General features: G+C 35.4%; 1 protein-coding gene across 7 annotated transcripts in view; it reads right to left on the minus strand.

Moving 5' to 3' along the window:
- Positions 1–25,259, minus strand: part of LOC140161166 (serine/threonine-protein phosphatase with EF-hands 2-like) — a 224,443-nt gene that overhangs the window by 23,899 nt on the left and 175,285 nt on the right. For 3 of the 7 annotated variants that reach the window (XM_072184605.1, XM_072184603.1, XM_072184602.1), the window contains 6 exons: positions 13,030–13,299; positions 11,519–11,565; positions 10,879–11,045; positions 6,329–6,365; positions 1,859–1,885; positions 82–99 (listed from right to left, as the gene is read on the minus strand). In XM_072184605.1, coding sequence (XP_072040706.1) covers positions 82–99; positions 1,859–1,885; positions 6,329–6,365; positions 10,879–11,045; positions 11,519–11,565; positions 13,030–13,299 — 566 coding nt within the window. Of the gene's footprint in view, positions 1–81; positions 100–1,858; positions 1,886–4,509; positions 4,525–6,328; positions 6,366–10,878; positions 11,046–11,518; positions 11,566–13,029; positions 13,300–25,259 lie in introns of all 7 variants that reach the window. The other 4 variants (XM_072184607.1, XM_072184606.1, XM_072184608.1 and 1 more) reach the window with 4 other exon arrangements.

The following is a 25,259-nucleotide window of genomic DNA, read 5'->3' on the forward strand; positions in this document are numbered from 1 at the left end:
AAATGTAGTAAGAAACCCAACACCGCAATCATAAAAATGGTTAAGAAGGAAAAAAAACACCTTAAAATTCAACCAACTTACACGCACTGTATAATCGTCCTGGATGAATGAAAATATACAAAGTGAACAAGATGTGAGGGACATGTGAGGGACATGTGTCAGTGAGTGTGTTGTAAATGATATTCATGGTATGCATGCATTGCATGATAATACGGATGGGTAAATCAATCACCATTTTAATTTGGTATCGCTTTTGTTGTAAATGTGGTACACATTTTACTTTAGTCTCAAAATAATGAAAGCTAAAGCTTGTGAGACTATTTATATGAAATAAAACACCAAAGCTTAAGCTTTCAATTTTGCCAAAATAAATATGTACCACAGTAACAGCAATAGTATACACTAAATGAAATACGGGGAATGTTTGGCCCACCCTGTATGTTTGAACAAATTATTCTGCCAATTGTATCAAATAAGAACTTTTCTTGTAACAAGTTGACAAATTAAATTGCCCTCATATTTACAAGTAGGCTATACAATATTCCACACATAAAAATGATTATGTGTACAATATTTGCTTTGCTTTGGGCTATTCCAGCTGAATTCCAAACACCCCCTATGGAAGACATGATCTTATTCTCCCACACAGGGGGTGTACATTTCAAATGGAGTTACTTATTCAGGTAACCCCATTCGAAATTCACACTCCTAAATGTGGAAGATTAAGGTAATATCTTCAAGTCTTCCTAGGGGGTGTGATGTATGGATTTCACCTGGACTAGCCCATTAGTTGACAATGTGATTAGGACTTCATGGATTTTTGTTACAGTGATTTCATGTGTGTAAAATGGTAATAATCAGTAAGGCCCCCCCAAAAAAAAAAGATTGTTTGCTTGTCCTCCACCGACCGACCCTAATCTGGAAAATCTTGAAAATAGGTGTTTTTTTGTTTGTTTTACTGTACAAATGAATACCGACCCTAATTTTGGAAATTCCAGAATTTTTTTTTCCTTTCAACATTTTTGACATCCTGAAAAGTTTTTTTACAGTTTCTACACACATCTAAACTGTTTTAAAAACATGAATGAAGTGATATACAGTAGAGAAATATCCCAATTCACAACTATTTGGGCTATTTATTAAGCTAATTAAAAGCATACTATCATGTTTTGGTTATAACCTTTAAAAAAAAATATCCCGACCGACCAACCCAATTCTGAAAAAGTTGTGGAGGACAAGCAAACAATCATTTTTTTGGCATAACTAAAGTATATGAGTGATTTTTGCCCAAACACCTTGTGGCGATTATAAATATACACCTTTGTTTCAAGCAGTCACTTTATAAATAAAATTATAACTTTTATAATTTAATGGACAAGGTGGTGAACTATTGGATGACATACCTCTGTGTTAGAAAAACATGATGAGCAATTTTTATGAAAAGCAAAATGCTCATTTTTAATTTGTAGGCATTTTTGTAAAAAGGTTGTTTATGAAGAGAGTGGTCATTTGAGGGCGCTATCACCTCAGCTGTCATTCAATTTACGCTTGTAGTAACAAACAAGCATTTTTTGCATAAAATTTGCACAATATGTGCTTCCAACATAGGATCATGTCATGATGTCATGCAATAGTTCACTAATCATTATCCTCAAAAATTATCCTTATAGCCTATATACCTCAATGTTTAAGAAACATAGGTGTTAAATAAAAATGACATCACATGCAGTAACACCTTTTGAGTGCATGTGTGTTCGTGTATATGGTAACCATGGAAACTGTGACAATAATGTGCTGAATTGATAAAAAATATGTCACAAAATGCAATTGTTGTAGAACCATGCATGTTTATACATACTCTCTGATTGGGGTCTGTTCTGGACATCTGGAAGGAAATTTCACAAAAGAATTTTATTCCCACATTTTTTCTTCTTCAACTTTCACAATACCAAGATGCACACATATTGTTAAGCTTAAAATTATATGATTTGAATTGTTTTGCTTTGATGTAAATGCACCACTTTGTACAAGATTCACAACCACACAATGAATAACTGGGACGAAAGTCAAAATGGGTCATATTCTGAAAGCAGCAAGCATACTCAAATATGGCAATACATTAAATGCAATCATCCATAAGCATGCTTGTCGAAACCAAAAATATGAACAAAATAATGTCTTTTACAGAAAATGCCTGTATGTAACAAATTTAAAAGTATACTTGAATGTAAAATAGGGAATGCTGGGATGGATTTTATGGCTGGCAAGGTAATGTCAAATAATACAGAACTTTTAAAAGAAAATGAAAACTTGATAAACTTCTGATATTGCATGAAAATGGATAATTCCAGTTGAAATCCATACACCCCAATATGGGAGACAAAAACCTTAATCTCCCACACAGGGAGTGTGAATTTCAAATGGGGATACCTGAATGGATAACCACTCAGAATTTGAAATCTACACCCCCTATGTGGGAGATTAAGGTCATATCTTCCATAGGGGGTTATGTATTTCAACTGGAATAGCCCATTGCAGCACCCTTCCTAATGATGGTTGAGTGTGCATCTTCTAAGTGGAATCTGCCATTGGTGATGTACGTCTGTCTTTTACCTAGGTTGTGTGGTGCGCATACAACTTCAGCAAAGAGTTGCTTGAATGGACAACTCCTTTTTAATTCTACACCCCCTGTGTGGGAGATTAAGGTAATGTCTTCCATAGGGGTGTATGAATTTCAAATGGAATAGCCAATCCCAATCCTTCTACCAAATACTTCCATAGGTAGAGTATAGGTTTCAACTGGAATAGCCCCAGAGAGTTGTCAAATTGAGAAAGGCTCATAGCATGATGAACCTATAGCATTTCCTTATTGAAGGTTTATGCACACCAAACAACCTAGGTAAATGACAGACGTACATCACCAATGGCAGATTCCAGAAGGAAGATGCCGACTCATTCATCATTAGGAAGGGTGCTGCAAGGGGCTATTCCAGTTGAAATCCATAACCCCTATGGAAGACATGACCTTAATCTCCCACAAAGGGGGTGTAGATTTCAAATTCTGAGGGGTTATCCATTCACATAATCCTGTTTGAAATTAAGTTTCCCTGTGTGGAAGATTAAGGTCATGTCTTCCATAGGGGGTATATGGATATTAACTGAAATAGCCCATGATGCCTAATGCTTGAATAATGTATTCATGTAGGCATGGATTTCCTTAAACCGGCTATGCTTGTGAAATACCCCCCATTGCATTTAGTACACTTTTAAATCTGGGTTATCTCACAATTCCTTTTTTTATATATGGGGCATGCGCAAATTAAAACAACTTATAGACCTCTCTACAAAGGATTTCAAAGTCTGATTTTAACTTATCAGCAACATGTGCTTTTAAAATATTACATACTTGAAAGTTAAGACAGCTTTGACAAGATTATATTATGAAATGAAATTCCCCTCTTTTCCCTAAATTAACCATATGACAAATATTACATCTGAAAGAACACCATTAACCAGCACACCAATGTGTATGTTTAAATTTAAAACATACCAATACCAGGGTTTACAAGCAGGTTTACATAAACATATATTACTCATAAATACTAGCAAGATTTTGAGGCTGTACCATAGGGAAAATTGTTCCTGATCCAAAAGGAACAGTACAGCCCGGTACAGTTCCAAAATAATGCAAATTAGTCTGGAACCTAACATGAAATGTGAATACCCCCAACTAGAAGCAGCACAATAAAGAATGACTACATAAAGTTGATGGGGAATTATATTATGTGTAACAAGATCCACCCTTGTTTTATAGTATTCACTCTTAATTCCAAAGACAAACACAGATATTTGATACGACAAGATTCGTAGCGTGGGAGGGGAAGCTCATAATTTCATGCACACGTCTTGCGAATAAAGGGCACTTTGCAGAAGTTGTCAAATATTCATGGGTTTAGCTAGGAAAAGTCACCGGCAAGTCACTGACTTACAGAGCTGCACAAATTAATAGCATTGTATATCTTAGGATTATATTAACTTAAGAACATCATAGAGGAAATTCTGTTAAAGAAAATCCACAAAAATCAAACCATAAAAAATTTGAACTGTTATGTAGATTTTGGAGTATCCTTCATACCTTTGGTGTAAGCTTTAAGGTTTACATGTAGGTACAACATATGACCATGCATATAGGCATAAACAAAGTATTATTATTTTGTTTGCTGTAACAGACAAATATGAAGGTTGATCGATCAGCTTTTAACTTGAAAACTTTTTTACTGTTTTGTTCTCAAATGAAAACTTAGCAGCAAAGGTTGTGCTAAGAAGTTAATAGCCAAAATTACACAAAATATGAACATTTTAATATTTCAAATTAAAGTAATTTTGTTAAAGGCATTACAGCCATCATCAACACTTGTTGAAGATTTAGCCGTGTAACATGAATATTTGTGCAGCACTGTAACAGAAAACGTCCAAGACCACAGAACGATATAATGGATCTATTTTTACCTTCTTTCGTTTCTTCTATAAAATAATTATGATGGGCCAAGATGAGACAGAATACCATGATGGTGAATGTTAGTACTTATATCAACAAATGATTATGCATGTATTTATGAAAGTAAACTTAGATTATAGACATTATCCTGACACAATCAGTGCATATGAGGTCTTTTGGATGCATCGTGTGCTAATTATGTGGCTTCTGACAAGCTATCAATACAATATTAAGTCGCATATTTCCCCAAATCAAATTGATAAACAAGTTTTTCTGGGTTCACAGCACTGATCAGCAAATACACAACAGCACCATCTCAAGCTAAAAAAAGTTTGTTTCTTGTAAAAAATTAAAGTTTTCAAGCAAAAAATGAAGACACATATTGGTTAAAGATTTTTCCTCATACATTTTGTTTAGAAGCAATATGAAATCACTTCATATCCTATAAAAATTATCATACTTTTCCTAAACTTATGAATTTTCACATCTAACATACTCTCCACTGTTTTGACAATAAATATATGTGATTTGAGGTATGTTAGTGATACATGTACCATATACCTGTGCCATATACATGTACCATATACCATGTAAGTGTTACATGTACCATACCCTTTTTTTTTTTTTTTAACACGTTTTGCATTTAGGTTTTCAGGTCACCTGCAGGAAACAAACTTTTTAGCATAATGTAGTGGTGTGCTGCGTAGTGTTATTTACAGCTTGCTACCATTTTGCTTTAAAACACATCTTCCAAAACGCCTCCATATAACCTGATTGTGTCGTAGGTAAGTGAAATATTTACATACATTGTTACAAAAGTAATCAATTTCTGAAAACATAATTCAAACTGGAAATATATGAAACAGATTTTGAAATATATTTAAGAAATAAAAATGCAAAATGTGATAATGAATAAAATATCTTAAATTTGACAAATCTGTGTCCAAATCCTATGGTAGAGAGAATAATAAATATGTGCTGATGTAGAAAGAAAGATGGCGGTATTTCACAACCCAATTCAATCAGGCAAATAGAACCCCATTTCCACATTTTTCACAGGCTACATCAACATGAAGGCTACATCAACATGAAGTTTTGTGAAGGCTCTTTTAGGAACCAGAAATTAGTATGTTTGTTCTAGAACAAAATTCTGATGCAATGAGGAGTGGCCACTCAGCAACCATTAAGTACCTAATGAGAAAGCCAGAAAGTTTAACGACCCTCTGAACTTTGACATATCAATGACCAATACATAGCTTTTTTTTCAATTGGGCTATTCTAGATGTAATCCATGGAAGACATGACCTTAATCTTCCACACAGGGAGTGTGAATTTCAAATGGGGTTACCTGAATGAGTGATTCCCTTTGAAATCTACACTCCCTGTGTGAGAGACTAAGGTCATGCCTTCCAAAGGAGGGTGTATGGATTTCATCTGGAATAGCCATGCAATCTCTGTACCTCTACCAATGCACATTTTGTGCATTTTGTACAAATCAGAGTGCTGGAAATAAGTGATTAAAAGCACCCAGTATAAACACTACACTGATTGAAATGAAAGTGACTTCCCTACCATTTGCTGATTGAATTGAATCATGAGATATCACAGTCAACACCTCGTTGCTTCATCAACCTAGAAAGAGGGCATAACATGTAGCACCTTCAAGTATCTGCTCCGAACTGCCAAAGGATTTTGACACAGACTTTGATCAAGGATTTTGACACAGACTTTTGATCAAGTGAGCATATTATATATCATGAATAGAAACATGCTTATGTAATTGATTTAATTAGTTGATATATAAAACCAAACATTGTTATCCATTCTTACCTTGTATTTTGATTGCACCTCCTTTATAAACCCATATCTGAGGAAAAGAGAGAAAGAGAAAGAGGGGGATAAAGAAAAGAGGCAAATTCAATATGAGTTCACACCTGATGAAGTCAGACACACATCTGACGAAAGCTTGACCACTCACATAGGGACAGGCTGCACCCATACTGTGATAACTGACGACGTACTCATAGTACTTATTATGAATTCCAGTCAAGAAATCTTTTTAATGATTTCACAAGCCATAATACTCATTTGTACATTATTATCACATCAATATATCTGCTGATGTAAATATGTTAATATGTAAACTGGCCTCAAAAAGAAACTTATAATTTTTCACAAGGTCATATCTTAAAATCCTCTCCATAAAAATGAACAAAAATTGCACACAGGATTACTTCAATAATCTACTCTAAATACATGTCAGTAACCAAGCAGTTATCCAACTGACACAACAGCAAAATGCACTGACATGGGACAGCTTCCTGGACCACATTCACAGCCCAGCCCTGTTTCATGAAAAAAGTGTATGAAAAGCAGAAAGCAGCACCGTTTTATCATCTGTGCAAGGATCTTGTGTACATTCTCACAGATTTATTATTCTGGGTGCCAAATGTTGGGCTGTGAAAGTGAAGGAAGTCCAGGAAGCTGTCCCATGACAGTGCATTTTGCTGCTGTGTCAGTTGGACAACTGCTTGTTACTGACATGTGTTTTGAGTAAGTATTAAGGTAATCCTGTGTGTAATTTTGGTTAATTTTGATTGTCAGTATTTTAAGATATGGGTTTGTGATTCACAAAGTTGTAAAAAATTATAAGTTTCTTTTTTGAGCTCAGTTATATATGTAAATATATTTTTCCTGCTTTTGTTTCTGAAATTTGGGATTATTCTTCATTAACAAGTGCACTCTTTCTGAGAATTATTTTTGACTAGATTGTAAAATCCGGTATGTCACCCACATGCTGTGCTTTTTTCTGTATATGATGCACAGTTTAAAAAGTATCAAAGGGTGTCAGTCTGTCAGATGGGAATGGCATACAATATTGTACAAAACAAAAACAATTGGGGAAAAGTAATAACTAGAATTACTTGGTTTGTAATTAAGCTTTGTAACTAAAAAGGATTCACTTTGCCTTTGATAAAGATCTTGCTAGGATAAAAGCTCAGGCCCTAAAAACTTTTAAAACTGAAATTTTACATAACAGGCTATTTTTGTGGATAATCAGTTTACAACAGCTCACTTTTCAACTTTAAAAAGGATTTGTAAATACAAAAAATATGCAAATAAGGTCAGTAATATTAATAAATGTGCTAATACATGATACAAACTATACAGCCCAAGAGGTGATCATACTCTATCACCCTGCGAAGTTAGAAATTCATCGGTTATTGCATGTAGGCTGCAGAGTGGACTAATGGAATTTCAGGCAAAATATGCATATAATTATAAGCTCATTAAGATTCACAAATATGCACATAACCTGATACAAAACTATGCAGCACAATAGGTGATCATATCAGCCTAGCAAGTTAGAAGTTAATCAGTAATTGCATGCAGATCACAGTGGATAAATGTAATTTCAGACAAATATGCAAAAAAAAGCATTCATAAATATGCAAATAACTTGACAAATCTATACAGAAATATGTGATAATGCTCTATCATTCTACAAAGTTGAGTTCATTGGTCATTACATGTAGACTGCAGAGTGAATAATGGAGCAAAATATGCAATTAAGCTCAAAAGCCAAGCCATTAGAGAAAATATAATTCCATGATGTTATAAAACACATGACAATAACATTTACATTTAATTGACATGAAGTGTTGCCGTTTTGTTCCTACTCACAAGTTATGAGTACAATAAGCATTTTGATATTAGGCACTCAGAATGGTACCTTCAGATATATTATTTGATAAAAATGAACAAACAAACTACAAATTAAGTGGGAAAAAAGAGAGAGAAAATGCCAACAATATTGAATGTTGTGAAAAATTAACGGCTCAGTTGATTTGTTTTCATCTCCCAGCTAACAAGGGGACTTTCCCTTCTGTGCATATTGAAGTGGCTGTATATTGCTTGGCTAACAAGAATTTGAATTTTACATAAATGAGTTAAATTTTACACTTGATTTAAAAGTCAAGGACGGGAAACATGGAGAAACAGTGGAAAGATGGAGAAATAGTGGAAACATGCTCAAATTAGAATGCACAAGCATGAGTTTCTACCTCTTTGAGTTTATCAAGTATAACATCTCGTATCCAGGATGGGAAAGAAAAAACTAACTTTAAAGCCTAGTTACCATGGTGATAAGCAAATAATTGATTGATTTGGTAGACACTTCTGGATTGTAATTTCTAGTGCAATGAGCAACCAATAAATTACATTGCAAGTCTTGATTGGTATAGATCATGAATTTGGTTCCAGTTGCATCCTAATTGAAAATTAATTTTTAATTTACTGCAATTCCTAGTCGCCACTATACTTTGATCAGTTCGTAATCAGTGGGAAATGTTAGGCTTTTACTACAATGCCAACAAATAGACCCATGTTAAGAATGATCTAGTTGACCTGTCTGGTCTATATTTTTGGGGTTAAAGAAAGTAGACAACATATAGGATTTGAATTAATAATTTGTGATGCTTCTTCATACATATCAGTATGGAGCAGAGGTTCTTAACCTTTTATTTTTTTCAATTCAACATTTTATGGAGCCTCCAAATGTCAAATTGTGTCACATGAGCTATGTTATTCCTAGCAACCCAAATTTGCAAATCCTGGTTGGAATCTGTGGTACAAATTTCTAAATCAAAACACCTTAAAATGTTGGGAAGTCTGCAACATGCCAGCATACTATAGCAGGTTCATTATAGCACCAAAACAAATGGACATTCCATAAATGCATTGGCTCAAACATGATGATGAACTCATTACATTTTCACCCACCTCAGGTTCAAGACATGGTCTTCATGATTCCCTCTGTTCCGGGCCTCTGTTCAGATACACTTAACTAGAATACCCACCTGAGGTTCATGACATGGTCTTCATGATTCCCTCTGTTCAGATACACTAAACTAGAATACCCACCTGAGGTTCATGACATGGTCTTCCTGATTCCCTCTGTTCAGATACACTATACTAGAATACCCACCCGAGGTTCATGACATGGTCTTCTTGATTCCCTCTGTTCAGATACACTTAACTAGAATACCCACCTGAGGTTCATGACATGGTCTTCCTGATTCCCTCTTTTCAGATACACTATACTAGAATACCCACCTGAGGTTCATGACATGGTCTTCCTGATTCCCTCTTTTCAGATACACTATACTAAAATACCCAGCTACGGTTCATGACATGGTCTTCCTGATTCCCTCTGATCAGATACACTAAACTAGAATACCGCCTGAGATTCATGACATAGTCTTCCTGATTTGCTCTGTTCAGATACACTTAACTAGAATACCCACCTGAGGTTCATGACATGGTCTTCCTGATTCCCTCTGTTCAGATACACTATACTAGAATACCCACCTGAGATTCATGACAAGGTCTTCCTGATTCCCTCTGTTCAGATACACTTAACTAGGATACCCACCAGAGGTTCATGACATGGTCTTCATGATTCCCTCTGTTCAGATACACTTAACTAGAATACCCACCTGAGATTCATGACAGGGTCTTCCTGATTCCCTCTGTTCAGATACACTTAACTAGGATACCCACCAGAGGTTCATGACATGGTCTTCATGATTCCCTCTGTTCAGATACACTTAACTAGAATACCCACCTGAGGTTTATGACATGGTCTTCATGATTCCCTCTGTTCAGATACACTTAACTAGAATACCCACCTGAGGTTCATGACATGGTCTTCATGATTCCCTCTGTTCAGATACACTTAACTAGAATACCCACCTGAGATTCATGACATGGTCTTCCTGCTTCCCTCTGTTAAGATACACTTAACTAGAATACCCACCTGAGGTTCATGACATGGTCTTCCCGATTCCCTCTGTTCAGATACACTATACTAGAATACCCACCTGAGATTCATGACATGGTCTTCCTGATTCCCTCTGTTCAGATACACTTAACTAGGATACCCACCTGAGGTTCATAATTCCCTCTGTTCAGATACACTTAACTAGAATACCCACCTGAGGTTCATGACATGGTCTTCATGATTCCCTCTGTTCAGATACACTTAACTAGAATACCCACCTGAGGTTCATGACATGGTCTTCATGATTCCCTCTATTCAGATACACTTAACTAGAATACCCACCTGAGGTTCATGACATGGTCTTCATGATTCCCTCTGTTCAGATACACTTAACTAGAATACCCACCTGAGGTTCATGACATGGTCTTCATGATTCCCTCTGTTCAGATACACTTAACTAGAATACCCACCTGAGGTTCATGACATGGTCTTCATGATTCCCTCTATTCAGATACACTTAACTAGATTACCCACCTGAGGTTCATGACATGGTCTTCATGATTCCCTCTGTTCAGATACACTTAACTAGAATACCCACCTGAGGTTCATGACATGGTCTTCATGATTCCCTCTGTTCAGATACACTTCATTAGGATAGAGAAGGAAGCAACAGAACAACAAGATGGCTGTCTCTACTGAAAATGGTCCTCTATCTACAAAGTCACCATTGAAGACATAGGGATTTTCTGGTGATGGTAGCCCATTCTGTAAATATAACAGGAAAAAAGAAACAATGTATTAAAAGGATATTTCATAATCCACATCATCATCCTGGTACACCAGAATGAAATTACAACACACTGGTCTATGGAGCAGTGTAATACATATAATCATGCATAACTCGCAAACACAAAATCGGAATCAACTGATATTTTGGGAATAATCTTTTTCATTGATATAAATTGAAAAATATTATAAAAAGAGGATGCTAGGATCTTAAATACTCCTTTAAACAAGATATTACATGCCCTCAAAGACTACAAAGACTTTACAATAAAGGATGCCCCCAATATTTTAGGGGGAAAAAGGAGATCATAATATTTTTATTTTACCAAGCATGACAGGAAACACATTTTTTTTTCAAATGATAGATGGTTATGACATTGAAATCAATTAATATCACAAATTATATCACAATAGTAGAAATATTATCATAATTCAGACTTTACAAGACAAACCTTATAAAAGATTACTAGTAAATCATCAAGTTTCCCATGAAGATCACCTGGAAAGTAAGAAAATAATATCAGAAATTAGTTTATTACGATGCATGAAACATGAAAGCAATACAAATCTCAAGAGAGACAAAGTAATTTGGTAAGAGCAGTTTTTTTCCATGTTACGGAAGTAATCTCATTTGTAACAGCGGCGTGATCACAGAATTACATTTTCTCAAATTGCAGGAACCTTCATGAAACAAAGAGTGCCAAATAAGTGCTAAAATTGACAAAATTAGATTTGTCCATATTTTGACAGGTGTTACGAAAACCTGATGAGCTGAACAAGTATTGGACTGATGGTGCAATTCCAGTTAAAATCCTTACACCCCTGGAAAGCATGACCTTAATCACAAATGCAGGGGGTGTGGATTTCAAATGGAGTCACCCATTCATGTAACCCCATTTGAAATTCATATTCCATGTGTGGAAGATTAAAGTGATGCTTTCCATACAGGTGTATGGATTTTTCCTAAAAAATCCCAAACCATGTGCAATTTTTCTTATTGCTACCATAAATTTTGAAAATATATCTAAAACTTTTGAAAGTCACCAAAAAAGAGGCGTTTGTCCCATTTTTAACTATAAAAATGTACTTGTTCAAAATGTGGCCTTGGTGGGGTTTTTCCTCTTATTCTTGAGACTTCAATCTAAGGACTGCTTTTTGTTTTCCTTTGTTCATAATATCTGCCTATTTTGAATTTTTGACCAAATAAAGCCAATGTGTAACTAAAATACACTTTTTTAGTCCAAGTTATGAAGGATCGATCCAAAGTTACAGCACTTTTACTCAATGCATTTCCGAGACTTGACAGCTGGCTTAAAGGCTACACTGGGGATCATAGAGAATGCCTGCCTTATAAGATGTCAGTATCACCCCCAAAAGGGTCTGGCAAGATGCAGTAATGCCTAAGTAATATCACTTAATTATTTAAGGGTTATTTGTCACTGACTTGATCCATGCCTACAGGAATGAAAAGATGCTGTCAAACATCACTTTTGTGGTGAAATAAACTTTAACTTGAAGTAATATCCTTTTGATAATTTAAGGGGTATTTGGTATAACACTTGTTAACACACCCCTACGTGCACGGGCATTCAAAGCGAGGAATTGTGATACACACGTGTGTATTGTGTGTCTGTCCCAGCATTCAAAGTGAGGACATTTTTACGAAACAAACCATTCAAAGTGAGGCCACCTCACTTTGAGGCCACCTCACTTTGTATGTAAACGTGCACCTCATTTTGTCTGTAAACGTGCATACAAAGTGAGATAATAGCCTATACCCCCATAGGAAGAGAAATAGCCTATACCCCCTATAGGAAGAGTGTTATCCAATGCACATAGTCACAAAGTGAGGACTCGGATTTTGTCCTCACTTTGTCAAAATGTCCTCACTTTGAATGTGTGAAACTATCGCTTGTCCATCGCTTTGAATGGCTCGGCAAACACAATGAGCTCTCATACTCACCACACACAGTAATTTGCTTAGCAATGGCGGTAGTCGCCTGGTTAATATTTGGTTTCTCTCTAAGTATTTTTCTAGCTTCTGATAACACCTGTAGCACATATTTTGTGTGTAGTATTCTCCCATTCTTGAATGATTCTATAAGTTCTTGCACCATCTTGATGGTGAGTGGGAAGGTCAGGTGAGCGCCTTTATAATCTGCTTCTACTTCTATGTCACTGAAGTCTGTTGCTGGATTTTTGATTACAGTACCATCTTTGGACGGGGTTCCTTCTGTAAAATGAAAGAAAAGAAGAAAACAAACATGAGAGAAATGCTACTGTAAACAAGTGTTAGTATAAAGTGGCTTCTCCCGCTTAAAGCCAGTGAAAATTGATGAGGGCTCATAAATTGTTTGACATAATGGCCAGGGTCTTAGCTAGGATTTGAAAAGTTCCCTTCATTTTCACCAAAACTGCCTGTCCAAAATTTGACCCTGAAAACATAAACCAGTCCTCTGCCCCTTCTGGGTGCCGGGGTTCATTCCGTTCAAACAGCTGCTTGTTTTTTTTTAGTACATTGAACTTATTCAAGCATTCTTTTTACATTTAGCATATGTCATAGCCATTCATTTTGCCTGTCCAAGGAGCAAACTGCCTGTCCAAAATGACGGGTGGACGGGTGGTTAGTTAACACACTGGTAATGGCTCAAATAACGATACGATATGTTAAATTCTTTACTTGGTAAATATGTATTGTCTCAATTTTAAAGCTTCAGTTTGCCCTGTAAATATTGATGAGGCCTTTAGATTTTCAGATTTAAGGGCCCAAATAACCCTTGAAAATGTTGGATTATTTCTAACACTGGCTATCCCCATTCACAGATAAGTTTTAAGCCAACACACTTGGACTGGAAGATCCTCTTCCAGAAATGGGGAGGGAGGGAGAAGAATGATCTGGTTAAAAGCTGATAGGAAACTTGTGTGGAAACTGGAGAAGTATAATCTACTAATCATCTAATATGAACTTAGTTTTAAAAAAAGCACAGTGATTTATAGTGCGCTATGTAAAGGCACAATGCCTAGACGTTGATCCACAAGCCTCAGCACACTTTACAGGTTGTCACTGACCACTACAGCCCACATCATTCCATAAACTATTTAAAAACAATTCAGGGACTTGGCTGCTTCAAGCACGCACACCCTAAACATTCCACAGATGACCTTCGCAGCCAGGATCAGCTCCCTGAGTTTCGTACGGGTTACAATGAGACAAATTAGCAGTGAGTTTCTTGTTGAGGGGAATTTCAAGCTAACTCAATTTTCCATGAGAGCGTATAGGCACTACTAGGGTTCGAACCCGCAACCTCTCGCACCATAGTCGAACGCTTTATCAAATGAGCTAACTTGACTGCATGTTAGTAGTGGGTTGTCCTGTTAGTCCCAACAAGCATGCATTAGAAAAAAAATAGTTTTTTATAAGGCAGTTTATGTGATCCCCACGAAAGTGTACAACTATTCTAAATGTGTAGGAATAGCAAAAAAGTGAAGGATAGTCCATAAAAATGTCATCAAGTATTATTTTTGCATGAACAATTGACAAAAAGAGAAAAAAAAACCAGTGTTGGAAACATGTGAAGCAGGGTCCATCCAACAGTTATCTGTAAGTGTCTGTACACACAAACACCTCCGATATTGACTGGGGTGCAAATTTCAAATAGAATCATCCATTTATATAGGCCCATTATTATACTCCTGGTGTGCAAGATTAAGGTCATGTCTTGCATAAGGGTGTAAGGATTTCAACTGGAATAGCGCACTTAACTGCATATAGCTTATGAAGATGTTACAGCATGCACTTAAAGAATACACTTGACTTGTCATGGCAATTTGCAACTTGATTGTGCCGGTATGTACTAGGTAATGTAGATGTGGGCATGAAGAGCTACTTGTCGCTAGAACTGATCATGAGATACAGTCACATAAAGCATTCAATTCCTTTTGTTTTGTATCATTTTCAGAAACATGGCAGCTAGTGTTTCTCTTGAATTAAAGTTCTCATTTGAATTGGATATTTCAAGCAAATTGTACCTTACTTGATAATCTACAATATGGTATTTAGAAATGATCATTAATTTTGTCGGACTGATGACTTGTTTGACTGGATTATATCACGAATGCTCTTTTTTTTATAAATATACAGCTTCAAAGACACCCACACAGAAATTTCATTGCTCGCTCCTGAAGTCATCGCATGTCTTTGCATCTCTCTCTATTTATCTTTCAAACTTGTAAGATGTTCAACAAACACTTCAGAATATACTTGAGTTGAAATGTAAAGTATATTTGATATAAGTATTCCTTCTACAAACTTGTAAGGGTATGTATGAAAGTGTGTCATGCAATGGGTACTGTCTCTGGCTGTATCAAAATAATTGATGTCCATCAGTTTCCAGTGTTTATGGACAAGACTATGACATCAAAATGCAACATAGGATCTGCATAATGTTGATAAATGTCATAAACAGTATAACAATAAATTATGGTCATTTCAAAAGGATCCAATGTTGCATTTGGAAGAAGTAGGCTTTTCAATAAACATGAAAACTGATTGGTACTAATCATTTTGATACAGCCTGTAGTTCACAGGAGTACAATGCCACTAAAGTTCTTAGAAAGTTGGTATAAAAATATCTTGTCACACAGAAGCACTGGTTTGGTGCTGAAATGTGATAAACCATCCCTGGCAATAACCAATTGCAATCCAGTCACCCTCGTCCTGTCAGGCTCATCACTGGCTGCTTCGCAACCATACACATGGCTATTCAAGGAAAATCGCGATCAGAGGAACTTGGCCAGCTCTAGTCATACAGGACAAAATTGTAGAGATTCGTGAATTTTAATTCATTACATATAAGTAGCTGTTGACATCATTACAGGTATATGTATCAAGGACTTGGAATAATGATACGTAGATGATTCAAGAAATCATTGTTTCATTTTCATATGATTCAATGAAAATAAAAAAGGTCACGTCCTGATGATACAGGTCAGTCTCATTCTCGCAAATGAAAGATGGAGTATCATCTGAAAATTCTGAGGTTATGATCAAAAGTTTTAAACCGCAATCATTAATTTTTCCAACACAGATGAACTTTCATGAATGAAAATAAATCTATAGCTAATTTTTATTTAAAAAATTGCAATTATACCCATACAGCCTTTAGATCTTCGCATATCTCATGCACATCTCACAGAAGTACTTCCCAATTTCAGTCTTTATATTTCCCAAACGTACCCTTGGTCAATATCTTAGTACTATATATATTTTGAAAGCTTTTTACTAAATAAACACTTCAATGACCAAGTAGTTTAACAGCTAAATTTGTCCAGTGACATGAGAAACATTTATTTGAGAATCGTGCTCAGTTGAAACTCTACACAAGTCTTAATATAATGGGTAGAATTATTTTAAGATCATTTTGTAAACTAGATATGTTAATGATTGATAGAATCACAGATGTGATGATATAAGTAAAGCCACGATTTCTCCGTGTTACAAAATTCAAAATCTGTGTTACAAATTGTACGATTTCCGTGATTTTCCGTTTTCCACTATAAAGCACTGAAAAGTGAAAACAAACATGTTTTAAAAGGGTTTTTTGTCTGACATGTACCTTTTTACTGTAGTCTCTCCTCAACATTGCCATTAAAATTGAACATCATCAATGGTTGATTACTGCTAAATAATCACTTTTCTTTGTTTTATTTTGCAAATCAACACAAAATTTAGACATTTTACACAGTTTTTCACTATTTTGTGGCATTTTCAAATTTCCTTGAGCAAACCCCGAATTCCGTGAATTTTTCTGTTTTTCCGTATCACAGAGAAATCGTGGCTTTAGATATAAGGCTAAAAATAAAAACAAGTTTGTTTTCAGTAGTTGGCCTGAAGACCAAAATGCAAAATTCATTTTTTTATTAATTTTTATGGTAAAACATGCCTCGTATCACAAATATTTAATGTAAGATCAGTGCCGAGTATGTTAGATATGAAAATAATGAATTTTAGGAATATTATAGCTTCATTTTCATAGTATTGATTTTATAATGCTTATAAAAGAAAATGTTTGAGAAAAAAAATCTGTTAAAAAAGTTTGACATTCTTTTTTTGTACAAAAAATCTGGTAAAACTGCTATAACAAGAAGAGTCTTTCAAAAAGACACAGTTCACGGATCAGGTGTATAGTAATTTGTTCTAACTTTCCATTTTCATATCTAACCTACTCTGCACTGATCTTACAATAAATGAGTGATTTGAGGCATAATGATACCTACATCCTGACTTTGGCTTATATAACTCTCCATCCAGTAAGAGACTCATTGAAATACAAACTTTCAAATCAATATCATAGGTCTATTGAAATTCAATTAATTATATACCATGCAGATAATAACCTTGGCCCAATAATTATTAGGGATACAATTAAGATAAGCAAACATTACTGGGTAGATAACAGGAACTGAATTTTGTTAGTTGGAAGTACCGTAATTGAGTAAATCGCCTGTATTAAAATAGCAGTGTATTTTTCATATATGCAGTAATATGCTCAGCCTTATCACAAAATAAACAATAGCATTGACCTTACCCACCAATCAGTAAAGCCTATTATAACCATGCGATGGCTCAATCCAATAGTAAACATGCTTAGAAAAAAGGCAAAAAAATAGTCCTGGTTGCCATTGTCTCAATACAAGATAAGATGTTCTAAAAAGTCCTTGTCATGTGGGGCAGGATTAGATAAAGGGATACAAACCTGGGTATGAGACATTAGGAATTATTTCCTAGAGGCTCTTAACCACAGGGTTGATGGGCTACAATAGCTATTCAAGACACAGTCTATGTAAGGGATAAACTGTGCATATGAGATATGGATTCAAGTGGGGGAAATGTTCACTCCGTGAACAAAAAGAAATGCACACCGCCTACCGGAAACAGACTTTTTCAGCCTTACAACAAGATATGTATAATTGAGATGTGTAACAAGCCATGTATGGCTCTGTAGGCAGACAGGCAGGGTCGAATTAACCAATTTACATCAAAATGGTACAGAACAATATTTGTTGAAAACATTTTTCTAAAAAGCTTAGTGTGCGTCTGTTTAAATGTGGATGAAGACCTTGTGCAACCTCCTATGGGAAGTCTTATTGCACTGGACACTGTAAGGGAAGCTGTGGTGTACAACACCCTGTGGGGTATTTCCATTGAAGTATAAGTACAAGGCTATACTGCCCAAGTGAGTCTATTTTTCACAATAAATCGTACCTAAACATGGGGGTAGGCGTGAAGATCACAGGAAATCCTTAGACGTGGGTCCATGTGTTTTGAAAAATTATTCAGCAAAGATGAGGTAGTTTTTTTCGCAGAAAATCTTTTTGTTATGTTTTGAAAAAAAAATCATCCTAACAGCAATTAAAATATTACTGTTTGTTTTTAGTACTGAGTGGCTTTAAACTTAAGCAACACACCTCGTGTGGTGAATGCATAAAAGCAACACTCCGGCAGTGCAACTTCGAAGGCCTCCTCCTCCAATGCAAGGCTTTAATAGGCAATGAAAAAAAAACCATGTTTTAGGGAGCGAGACTTTTCAAGTTGCATCTGTCGGTCAAGTTTTGGGGTTTGGGATAAAATGACCCTAAAATATAACCAAAACCTTTGACAAAAAATTGATCTTTCAAAAATATTTTCAAATATATAGTTTGAAAATGTTTTGATTTGTTTTTTCAATATCGATACATTTTGGCCAAAAACTCCCTCATTTTACATGATTTTAATCAAATTAAAAGAATTCTTCAAAATTGAAGTTGGTTAGTTGGTCCGGTAAAACAGGATTTTTTTTGTCACCTTAAGTCCTACTTTTACTACACATTGCATGATGTACATTTACAAACTGAGGTAGAGGCATTTTCAAATGTTGCAACAGGGCCATGAAATTTGTGCCATGTAAAAACATTCTATATAATTTTGTGTCTTGCCAATTCAGTGACGTCAACTTGATGAGGAAGTTGCTTTGCATACGCATCTATGTGGTGACTTTTATGTGCAAATGTACACGTACACCAGCAATTTGAGCGAATGCTCATGATTTGTAGTTGCATCCAACGATATATCACTAATATCTGACTTGCCAAGGTGAATGAGTATACGCAAATCCACAGTGATCCCAATTTGGAAATATCACATGAATGCAGATTTAGTTTTTTGTGCCGCTTGTCTGCGCAGCAAAAAAACTGACAAAAAAAAACCCAGAAAGGCAGAAACAACCTTAACATTTTTCTCGCATTCTCTGTCCTTCACCTACTGTCTGATTGTATAACATCGTTACCATTAACGAATAAAATGTAACATCAACAGATCTGTTATGCAAAGTTACCTGCCAATTACCTCAATTTGTTTCAACAAAAGTAAATTTGATGCTTTTAGCGCACTTGAAAGATAGTTATACAAATTAACCCACGCAAAGTAAGTAATACTGAGCATTTTAAATCAGCAAATATGAATAACTGTAATGATAAATGAGATTATAAAAATCATCAATATTTTGCCACACATATACTCAATAAGCATAAAAAAGTCAAATAAATCAGTTAAACAGAAATCTCTTTTGTGAACAGGGTTAATGATTGCATGAGACAGATAATCCCTCGCATACTATAATACTACTCAATTACAGTCGGATTTATTTTGTTTTCTGATCGATGTAAGAAGAAATTGACAAATGTTATTCATGATTCAACTGTCTTCAGAGATGCTACACTATATTTTTCTTGTTTGCTACCCCCACCCCAGTCAGTTTTGCTCTCAACATCCTTTTCAGATTTTACCTCCAAATAATCTTGTAGGAATGAAGATCACACAAAAAAGCATACAGTAAATAAACTGGTATCAAGTACAGGAATTTATTTTTGTAGGGGTTATATCCGATTCAGTAAAATAATCAATGTTTAGCATCTGCCTCCAAAAGACCAAGGACTCCAAAAGACCCAAATCTGAGCCACAGGGCTTTTTTGGGCTTATGTTCTCATCCGATAGCTAAAAGTTCATCTTTCACTCAAAGCCCCACACTCTTAGAAAAGAAAAAATTAAAAAGAACTTTATTTTCCTCTAAGGGGAACCATTGAATGTTCTAAGGAAGAACCATGAAAAGAACTTATGTCACTGCAAAGAACCTTTTTAGTTCTCTGAAAGTCATTTAAAAATTTTTTGGTTTTCCAAAGGGTTCTATATGTTTAAAAAACCTTCAAACATTTTGTACAAGCATTTCAGAGAAACAAAAAGTTCTTCAGTTCTAAGATCATTTTATGGTTCTTGTAAGAACCATTAAGGGTTTTCCTGAGGACAAAAAAGGTTCTTGTTGGAACTTTTTTTAAATCCAAGTGCATAATTTTATCTCTCACCGAAAGCCCCTTACTTTGAAAGTCTCAGCCTTATACCTGTATGACTTTCATATTGAACTGCTGTTTCCTGGATGTTATTACTATTTCTACAGTCAGTCTGTTCCTTCAATACCAGAGTCAATAAGAGCATAGGGTATCAATTTGCCCTTTGCACGGATATGCCATTTTGCTACCAAAACGAGGTTCTCCCTGCAAACGCATTTGCAAAATGTGCATTTTTTTGTTTCTTGCGTTTTTCTAGCAGCGCGCCAGAAGGCTTTTGCAAAGCGTACAGTAATTAAAGCATGCGTTTGACAGGCGCAGACACTGCGCACACTTTGCAGGTAGAACCTTGATTTCAGATGACCATGCGATCGGTCAATACTCTCTTCAATAAGATATTAGCCAATCCATATGGAATAGTCATTTCTACAAAGCTGTCAAAATATATTTTTCCTTTATGAAAGATTAATGCAGAATATCATCAACTAGAACTATTACCACTTTATTATCTTTAAACAAGTATCAAGAGAATCAAATTTACAATTACAAATATTTTTCTAGCTTTTCTGCATCCATGAATATCATGAAGGTGACCTGATTTCTTTCAAGTGTTTACACATTGGACATGCTATATATAGACAAATGCCAAGATTTTTTACAGATTACGAGAGGGAGATAGTTTGATGGGTATCTCCAACTGATGGTTATCTCCGTTGACACTGGGGAGGGGAACACTTTTATACTACAGGTTCTTATGTTTGCCTAAGGAAACTGTTGCTGTATTCACAATCAGATATCACAAAATATGCAAAAGAAAATGTCCAATTTGCTTCAATAGTTGTTGGGCTGCAGAATAACAATTACTCACATACCAGAGGATGATTTAAGGAAGCCCCATCATGCACTGTAAAAGTGTTATCACTAGTGTTTCAACTGCCACTTTACTTTTCAAATCCCATTGAACTCTGTGCAAAAGATGTTGTTTTAGAATTGCCCGTGTGTCATTATTAATTGGTCGATTTCAGATCTAAAGTGATGTATGCATGAAGGATAATTCACGCCTTCTGTAGATAACATAAAATGTGAAATCGACCAACTTTTAGAAGGTGTTTTTATTGTAAATATATCTGTCCAAATTCAAATTTAACCATGCATGCGTGTTTGCTGTGGGCGGGCACAGTGGTGTCATGTTCACTCACACAGCTGTGCTAACCGCAAGACTTGCTGGGAAGTGCTTAAATCATCCTCTGCTCACATACTGTAGTCAAGTATCTTAATGTGATCCATCACATCAAACACTGTATTGTCTTTGGAACTGTACAATATTTCTTATACAACCATTTTAAAGAATTGGGTTTTTTTTTGTCATTCTTAATATCTTACACATTATGTTGGATGTAAAATGTTTGCATGATTTTGACAAGATTCAATATTTGATGCATTGAGTTGTTATTATTAGACCACATCCAAGTTTTCAAAAAAGCAGGAGGAGGAGGGGCTTTTTATTTTTTTATAACTTAAGAAAGCCTCTATTGAAGCTTATTTCCATTGGGGTCCATTTGAACACTGGGACGGGTTGGGAACAGTTGGGGGTTAACACTCTACTGTTTTTGAAACTGGCTTCAAGATACATGTTCTGGTATGACTCTCTGTACACAGGACTGACAGCTTAACGTCCCCTCCTAAGGATGGAGTACTTTCAAGTTAAGCTCCAGCATTTTTGATATGAGAAACAAAAATGTGTATAACAATGCCTAAGGATCAGGGGCACGATTTGGATGCGAATCACCAAATTCGTGATTCGTGCTGGATCTGAGTGCTGGATGACAGATACATGAATCAGAATTACTTTTTTGTTGAGTCCACAAGTCTTTTCCTTCTGGGTAAGAATTTTGTCTTGCATGCAACAGTTTATTTCTTGCAGGTTAGAAATTTGATAAATAGGTCACCATATGTAAACTTCACGTGTGGACCAATTCATCAAATTTCTAACCTGCAAGAAAAAAGCTGCTGCACACAAGAAACAATTCTTACCCAGAAGGAAAAACTTGTGCACTCAAATTTTTTTTTTTTACATTTTCAGAATCTCATAATTTTTTTGAACTTTTCACAAAGGTGTGTAAATACAAATAATATGCAATATGGTTATTAATATTCATAAATATGCAAATAACATGACGCAAAACTATACAGCACATCAGGCTACCATCTCCTATACTATACCAAGTTTGAAGTTGATCGATTATTGTGCTTATGCTGCAGAGTGGATTAATGGTTTTGCTTCCGCCCGGACAAACAAACAAAGAACCGGACAGCCAAACAAACAAACAAACAACCATATATGTGTGGGAGCCACAAAAATGGTGGGGTCCACCAGTTTGGCAAGAATACAGTATTCATAGAATGATGTTTGAATGAAATGGGCTCAAAAACTCACACCATTCAGCACAACCTAGGCTGAAAATGTGAGAAATCATGGAACTGTCTCAGTCCACAGATTGTGATACCAACTCCCAATATAACGCCTTTTACAGCCAGTGAGCTCATCTGCTCTATTGTGTTATGTCAGAGAGTATCAGACAGCACTGAGCCAGTGTTATAGCTGATCCGTGCTTTAAACAGAGTTATCACTGAACTGCCAAGAGAAGAACTCCGATAAGGCCTCTGTTTGTGATGTATGTATTGCAATAATGTGACCAAGTAGATCAATTACACCATAAGGTGTAAGAACTCACTGCATTGTTTCTATTTGTATACATCACAATCTGTTGGCTCCGGAATTCTATATCATGAAAAACGCATAGAATATATTTTCATTCATTACCTATGTGTCAAATAGATCAATTACACACCATGATGTGTGACACCATGAGAACTTCCTTTTTCTATGAGTTATAACCGAAAAGGTCAAAGGTCAAATGTTGGGTTCAACAGAGGTCAAAAAATTAAAAATTGTCTGATTTTAACCAAAATGGTCTCAAATTGTTCGTTTTGCAAACATAATTTATTTAAAGAATATTTGCACTGTTTAGGTTGTTTAATTACATGCGTAACATCGAAAACTAGGTCGGGGTCAATAGAGTTCAATGGTCAATGACCTCTTTTACCCTGCTACCTAGGTAACGAAACATCCAAGATATGGCAAACTATTCTTACTTTGGAGTGTTTGCAAAGGACGAACACATTGAGACCATTTTTAAGGAGATCGGAGCATTTTTTCGAAGTTGACCCACGTGGAGCCCAAAATTTGACCTTTGACCTTTTTGCTTATAACTTGAGAATGGTACATCACAGATATGACAAACTATACTTTTTCTGAATCCTTAAGACTAGAGGAATGCTTTGGTATAGTTCTTAAAAAGATTAAAGCAATTTTGAAATTTGACCCCTGTATGACCTTTTCCCGCCAAAAACTACCTTTCCACCAAGTATATTTTAGTATATTTTTGGTATGATGTTCAGGGGACATCTCTTAAATGTATAAAAGTGAAAAAAATTCTGTTGCAATTAGTGGTGGGTGACACCACTAATTTGTTTAGATTGACTGGACTATACTTTAGACCAACAATTTAGCAGTTATGAGGCTCAAAAGTTTCCATAATTCCAGGGTTATTTGACCACCCTTAAAACAGATACAAAAATAAGGCCAGCGGTCCCATATAGGTTGTCCGATGATATGCTACTCTTAGTAAATACTCATGTGAAACATTATTTTTACATTTTTGTTCAAATTTTTTTCATTTTCAGCCAATATGACAAGTTGACCTCAAATGACCTCTGACCTCGTATATGACCTTGAACACCACCATTACATGGAAGCTACTATAATGCATCATTAGGTTTGAGAACTGACCGCTGGTCAACAAAACAACTCGCTGTCTTAGCACTGTCAAATTTGCATTCCACGAAAAACAGAGAAAATATACACTTAAATGTCAAATTGTCCTGTAAATAGATCAATTAGGCCAAATTTAAAAAAAAAAAGTTGGTCTTAGCTCCTGTGCGCATTAGTTTATTCACCTGCATTTAGTATAAAAAAATTCTTCTCTTTATTTTATTTTTTAGAAAAAGTGTATAAAAATATGATCGAAATGTCGTTTTTACAATTTTAGACCCCTGCTCTTAGATTACTTCACTTCAATACAATAGCAGCAGCACTTAATTGTTCAATACAACTTCATATAGTAGAATAAGACTTTTTTCACATTTGAAAAAAATCTTTTGTAAAATTTTTTTTTAAAATAAAAACGCATTTCACATTAGTTTTTCAGAATTGGAGAGCTTTGAGACAAACCTTTTTTTAATTTAGCCTTTGAATACCTCATTACACCATGAGTACTCCCCTGCATTGTTTCTTTTAGTATATAATGCATCACTATTTGGGCACCAAAACAGAAAGTGCTGTAAAAGAACCAAAAATTTAACTCCCACAGTAAAGGATCTAGTGCATCCAGAGTAACTGACCACACAGACAGATAAAGAGATTAAGAGATTAACACAATGGAGCAGTGTAACAATTAGACTTGTGCTGATTTCATCACCATTCAAGGAATTAAACACCTAATTAAATGACTAAGCAATCTTTGGATAACAATAGCATGTGGATTAGTACCTTTGTGAGTGTAAAAAGCTTGATTACTGCATCATATCTTGAGGTTAAATTTCAATGAGAAAAACATTTCCCCACTTTAATTAGTCATTTGTTGCTAAGACCTTGATCAGACGTGCATGTATTTACTAATTAGCATCATTAGCTCCCAGGTTACTATGGTCAGACTATAGTTACAAACAATCACAGTGTGACCCACTCAATGC

Source organism: Amphiura filiformis, chromosome 9, assembly GCF_039555335.1.
Source record: "Amphiura filiformis chromosome 9, Afil_fr2py, whole genome shotgun sequence".
Classification (NCBI taxonomy): domain Eukaryota; kingdom Metazoa; phylum Echinodermata; class Ophiuroidea; order Amphilepidida; family Amphiuridae; genus Amphiura; species Amphiura filiformis.